Source organism: Miniopterus schreibersii (assembly GCF_964146895.1).
Source record: "Miniopterus schreibersii genome assembly, chromosome: 9".
In the NCBI taxonomy this organism is placed as follows: Eukaryota; Metazoa; Chordata; class Mammalia; order Chiroptera; family Miniopteridae; genus Miniopterus; species Miniopterus schreibersii.
The window spans coordinates 21,017,318-21,023,967 of NC_138118.1; the positions used below are offsets into that span (position 1 = coordinate 21,017,318).

Sequence of the window (6,650 nt, forward strand, 5' to 3'; positions counted from 1 at the left end):
AGTTGCCTCAAACAGCTCAGAGTGGGAACACAGGCCTGCTTCACCACAGACCACTAGCTGCTTAACTCAGGCTCAGGGCCTGTAGGATGGGCTTTGAGCAGCATGAACATGTGATGGGGATGGTGCAACCAAAGCTAAACTACACTGCTAGAAAAGGAAGCTGCTGGCAGGTGTAGTCACCTCAGCAGGTACCTGACAAATCAGATCATCCTGCATCCACTGGGGTCAGAGTTCCTTTCAAACCCACAGGAGATTCTTCCAGAAATATTTAATGGACACTTTACAGAGGAGTGCAATTTTACTGAACCAGATTACACCAGAGTCAGTGGCACTTGATGTTAACACCATCAGCGATTCCATTTTTCTCCACAGGATGGTCAGAGAAAGGGAAGCACAAGGAAAATTTAAAAAATAAAGTGAGCAAGGTGTCTAGGCTTTTTTATTCAATAGGCTTATTTTTTTTAATTGTTTTACTAGTGATAAAGAGGACCTCTTTCAATTCATCTTGAGCAATGTGAGCAGTAACAGAAAGAGCTTAGCCATGTAAGGAGAGGAAAAAAACACACAGTGATGTTAATGGAACTAGAACAATTCCCAAAGATATATAGAGGTTAATGCTTTTGAACTGGAAGATAAATAGCAAAGGGTGCCATACCTCAATGTACAGAGTGCAATGGGGTGTATGTTATGGTTTCTCTGAATTGAGGAATGTGACGGGCAGTTATGAAAGTGGTCTGTATTGCAAGATGATGCTTGAAGGTCTGGGGTTCCAGCGATTTTGTGGGTGGAATCTCTGAGTAAGGGCTTTTCTTTATTACTTTTTATTGACACTCATACTTTGGTTGTAGCATCTATTCCCAGCTATTGTGGGAGCTGGGGAGACAGGGTTTCTGAAGTAGTCGTGATTACAGAACTCAGCAGAATAGAAATATTACCCAGGACGTGAAGGAACAGTGAAGGATTTATCTTTCTTGCTGTTCAAAATTTAAGTTAAAAGAGTGAGGCTACCCTTTAAAGGAGATGGGGAGATAAGTTAAGGGCACCTCACAGAAATAAAGAGGAAATCAATGGCATGTTTATGAAATAGGTGTTTTATGGGAATAATCAAATCAACTCAGGATCAAAAATCCACATTCAAATAACATTTCCCTGAATCCAGGCCTGATAACAAACCACCAAGCAAATCATAAGCAAATTCTGCAGATATGAAAATGGCAAAATCAAAAATGAGCTCAGGAAAATTTGCATCCACAGGGAGGTATTTTCTTGCATGAGACAATAGTGAGACCAGGAATGTGTTTCCTACTTGGAAATTATTGCAGAGACTCTGAGTCTGTGTGCAGGAAGATACTTCAGAGTAGAAGAATGATACTCAACCAACTCACTGTTTTCTTCATGATCAGCTTCTTGCTGGAGTCCTTGACAATAATTGTGCAGAGTAGCTTAATTGTTGCAGTGCTGAGCAGAGAGTGGGTGCAAGCCAAAAGGCTGTCACCCGTGGACATGATTCTCATCAGCCTGGGCATCTGCCGCTTCTGTCTACAGTGCTCATCAGTGCTGTACAACTTTTGTTCCTACTTCTACTCTAACTGTGTACTGTGGTACTTACCAATCATCTGGGAATTTACTAATATTCTTACATTCTGGTTAACCAGTTTGCTTGCTATCATCTACTGTGTCAAAGTCGCCTCCTTCACCCACCCCATCTTCCTCTGGCTGAGGTGGAGAATTTTGAGGTTGGTTCCCCGGCTGTTGCTGGGCTCTCTGCTGATTTCCTGTGTGGCAATCACTGTTTCAGCTACTAGACAACACATCAAGATTCATTTACTCTCCTTGCTGCATTTCCGTGGAAACAGCACTGAGACCAAGAGACTTAATACAGCTATGGACAAGTTTTACACATTTCAGCAGCTGGTCTTGTTGGTTATTCCGTTCCTCCTGTTCCTGGCCTCCACCATCTTGCTCATAGCCTCATTGTCCCAACACTTGGGGCAGATACAACATCACAACACTGGCCACAGCAACTCCAGCATAAAAGCTCACTCCAGCGCCCTGCGGTTTCTCGCCTTCTTTCTCATCTTCTTCACCTCTTACTTTCTGACCGTAATCGTCTCCATTACGTACATCCAACCAGACAATAATGTCTGGTTCTGGGCCTGGGAAACTATCATCTATGCTATAGTCTCTATTCATTCCACTTCACTAACGCTAAGCAGCCCTCAACTGAGAAAGGTTTTGAAGGTAAGCTGCCATGGCCTAGAGGCTGCCTGAGACACTGGGTACAACGAGACCCTGAGCAAATGGGAGCTTGCATTGATGCAATTAATACTAACAACCAGCATTACTCTTGACAGTCCCCTATGTGATAGGAATGTGCCATAAATGCAAGCAAGCCTCATTCTGTTCCATTTCCACAGCCATTCATCTCCAAACTATCAATCTTTCTCTATTCTATGCCACTCATTTTCCTTTTCACAGTCCCCAGGTTGGTCCCAGCTTTCTCATGACTGCCCCATCTCTCCTTAGTCTTCTCTACCTCTGGAGTTTTACTTCCAGTGTATTATACACAAGAGAGACAAAACCATGGTGCCCATACATTATATTTACTTTATCCTTTCATGATTGCAAGTTACTTCGCACATTAATATAAATAGCTCCCCCACAAGAATTTATTGTCACACCCTAAAAGTTCCCCACGCTAAGGCCTCAATTAATCAATTTTCCTAAATTTAATCAAGAAAATGCCTGGTCATCTTTCTTTCTCTCTGCTGCTTCTGGACCTTTATCTAATGACATAACTTTTCTTATTTGTTTCTCTTCCAAATAATGGGCCTTTATTCCTTTAAAATTCAAATTAAAGCTTAACTCTTCTTTTATTTTCATTGGTAAGACATTATATTCTCCCCAGAATAGCAAACTACATACTCAGTCTAGGTTCATCCCAAAACATCTCCAAATATTGGCAACTTAACTGGGTCAATTGCATATGGTTTCGGTTGGCAGGACTCTTGCCTGTCTATTGTAATACAATTTGTAATGAACTTTCTGGAAAGATTCCCAGATTGAGGCTTAGCTGATTTTGTTGAGGCGGTTTATCATGAAAGGGTGTTGTACGTTATCGAATGCTTGGTCTGCATCTACTGAGATAATCGGTTGATTTTTATCTTGTATTATATTACTATGGTGTATCACAATTATTGATTTATGTATGTTGAGTCATCTTTGCATCCCAGGGATAAATTCCACTTGATCATGGTGTGTGATCTCTCTAATATGCTGATAAACTTGGTTTGCTAATATTCTGTTGAGAAGTTTTGCATGTATGTTTATCAGTGTTCTTGTTTGGTTTTAGCATGAGGGTAATGTTGGCCTCACAAAATAAGTTTGGAAGTATTCCCTCCTCTTTAATTTATTGGAAAGGTTTGGAAAGATTGATGTTGATTCTTCTTTAAATGTTTGGCAGAATTCACCAGTAAAACGACCTGGTCTTGCACTTTTCTTTCTTGGGACTTTATATTTTATAACTGATTTCATCTCCTTACTCATTATTGGTCTGATTATATACTCTTCACTACTCCGTCTTGGTAACTTTTATGTTTCTAGGAATTTATTCATTACTTCTAGGTAACCCATTTGTTGGTATATAATTTTGCTCATAATAGTTTCTTATGATCCTGCATATTTCTGTGGTATCAATTGTAATGTCTCCTATTTCATTTCTGATTTTGTCTTCTCTTTTTTTTCTTAGTCTAGCTAAAGTTTTGTCAATTTTATCTGTTTAAAAAACCAACTATTAGTTTTGTAGATCTTTCCTATTGTATTTCTAGTTTCTATTTAATTTATTTTTGCTGTGATCTTTGTTATGTCTTTCCTTCTGCTTACTTTGGCCTTAGTTTGTTCTTCTTTTCCTAGTTCCTTGAGGTGTAACATTAGGTTATTTGAGATCTTTCTTTTCTTAATATATACATTTATCACTTTAAACTTCCCTATAAGAAAGAAGCTATAGGTTTCACAGTGGGGCAAGAGTTGAGAGAAGTTTAGCAGATAAGTGTCTCTTTCTTACAAAGGAATGATAAAGTTTGGTGAACCTCTCAGGGTCTTGAAAAATAGGAAACAGCCTGCATTTGGGCTCCTTCCCCAACAGAGGGCACCAATGGCCAGATTACAATAGCACCAGTCAATTAAAACTTAATTTTTATTTCTTCCACCTCCTCAACTCCATGGTCCCATAAAAGCAAGAAAAAGAGGAGGCAGTAGAGGAATGAAAAATTGAATTCCCACTTTCTTCCCTGGTAGTCTCCAACTTTTCTGTTAGACCTAAGTTAGGGGGATAGATGAAGACTTTAATTAGACATAACATTAATGTTTTTATTTAGACTCTTTATAACCTGCAAATGACAAACCTATGGAATCAATGATGCCATCAAGAGATGGGAAAGAATGAATGATCTCTGGAATATGTTTGAAGGCACTGGTTAAAGAAAAATTTGTTTCATCTGAGCTGTCTATTCAATAAATTTATTACACAAGACATAAAAGTCAGTAAAATGTTAAATACTTCCACATTTTCTCTGAGATTTCTTGTCAGGTACTGTGTATTATGTCCCCCTTATAAAATGACCCTGAGATAAATTCCTTTCTCAGAAGGAGCTAAACCAAAGACTAAGGTCAGAGCTTACCTCTGATAATCCTTAGTTTTCCAGCCAACATGGCCATTATGAGTCTCTTTACCTAAATCCAGATAGAGCAGCTTTAAATTGTGGGCTTGATCACAATACCTTTGTACATAGTGATGAGGAACTCAAGAAGTTAAAAATTTTATAGCTTTAGATACATAGTTAATAGGCCTGGTAATTAATGCATGTAGAAAGCTGTTCTTCCAGAGACTGGGACATATGACTGGACCTGCCCTGACTTCAGGAGACCCGAAAACAATTTGACCTTTGTGCCCCAGGAGGACCACAAGCGACCAAGATGCTATCTGAGCCAGTGTGCTCCAGGGAGAGAACATCAGCCACCCAGGTTGCAGATAAAGAATCGCCAGTCAGCAGATGCTCGGAAAATCACCGGACTGCAGCTTTTGTCTGATTAACCGTTTTCCCTGAATTCCAGACCCTTTACCTGCACTTTTCTTTGCCGTATAAAATAGGTCAGTTTCAGATGAAATGTAAGACTGTCTTTTTAGAGTGCATAACCCTCCGGCTTCTCAGATTGTGGGCCAACTGAATAAAGCTCCCATAAAGATTCAACCCTCATCTCTACTTGTTGGTTCTAGTAGTGACAGGCAGCACCAATACTGACTTTTCCAGTTTCATATCCTGGTGTCGCTGTTGGGACAGGTTCGGGACTCTTTGGTAAGTCTGAGTATTTGGCAGGGAGTCTCATTGGCTGTCTGGACTGGGGGGGGGGGGGGGGAGTTGGGTGCAGAATTGGAGACTCCCCAGCAGCTGACTAGTGATTTTACTTGGAGACTCCTTCTCTGACTCTTGGCACTCCCCTTTGTTGCCTTCACTTTCAATTGAATTGCTGTGCTTTCTGGTTCAGGATTACAGTCCCATGTTCTAACTTAGATTAGTCGTCAGGAATAAAGGTACCTTCTGGTTTGGTTTGTGTGATCTTACAGAGCATTGTCTGGTAGGATGTAGGGAGGGGGGTCCTCCATTCTGGGAAACAGCCCTTTGGGGCGAGTTTTGGCTAATTGGTTGACCTATGCTTATAAACCTAGGACTAAAAAGAAAATAATTTTTTTTTTAATTTTTTTTTACTATATGTGGTGTGTTTTCTGCCTCCAAATGACATAACTAGAATGTAATATTTTATTTACCTAAAGAAATTAAATACATAGATTCAGCAGGATCCTGTGGTTTGGACAAAATATTTAATATTAAAACCAGTTTAAGTTTGATTGATGTCTTTTAAAGTTATGACCATAAAATATGTGTTTGTTTTACCTGATTTACAAATAGTTCATATTATGATCTTTTGGTTAAGTTTGACAACCTTCCCAGAGTTTAAATTTTAAGAGATTTTTTTTAACCAAGAAATGACTCTGAGTCATTCCAATGGGCCCCTGGAACACCTCAAAGATTTGTTCTCTCTCTTTATAAAAGAGTAGCTTTTTAACTAATTGGGCCTATTTAATACACTTGAAACTACATGGGAAGGTTTGCCAAATAAAATAATAATAATAACTATGTTCTATTTGTATTCATGTATTTTTATTAAAATGAATATTCTAGAAATTTGAGTCTGCTTTAGGAAGGAACTTGCAAAGATTCAGAGCCAAGTTTAAACAGAAAACTCTCAGGGGTGCATGTGTCCTGTCAATGACACAGGGAAAGCCAAGAGTGGTGGTTATTGTAACACTGCTTAGCTTATGTATAATATGGACTCAAGAGAGCACTGGTCACTATATTATACTATCTTGCAACTTGAGTTGCTTTGTCAAAGATCAGGGAAATGGGAGGAAATATCTTATGAACAAGCTTCTATGACGTTGATCCTATAATAAGGATGCAGGATTAAAAGGAAATATATTAATTGCCCAGAGAAAAGGGAATTTGCCTGTGGTAGAGAGCAGAAGCTCAGAAGAGAGGGATAAGGGAGATCTGCCAACCTGGTTCCCACAACTCCTCTGGCCCTGGGGGATC

At 39.4% G+C, this 6,650-nt stretch overlaps 1 protein-coding gene across 1 annotated transcript; it reads left to right on the top strand.

The window, feature by feature from the left end:
• Positions 1-1,365: 1,365 nt before the first annotated feature.
• Positions 1,366-5,092, top strand: TAS2R16 (taste 2 receptor member 16; the record flags this gene model as incomplete). Its single annotated transcript, XM_081147731.1, has 2 exons — positions 1,366-2,241; positions 4,868-5,092. The coding sequence occupies 2 exons, from the start codon at positions 1,366-1,368 to the stop codon at positions 5,090-5,092; spliced, it is 1,101 nt and encodes a 366-aa protein (XP_081003857.1).
• Between the last annotated feature and the right edge of the window lie 1,558 nt (positions 5,093-6,650).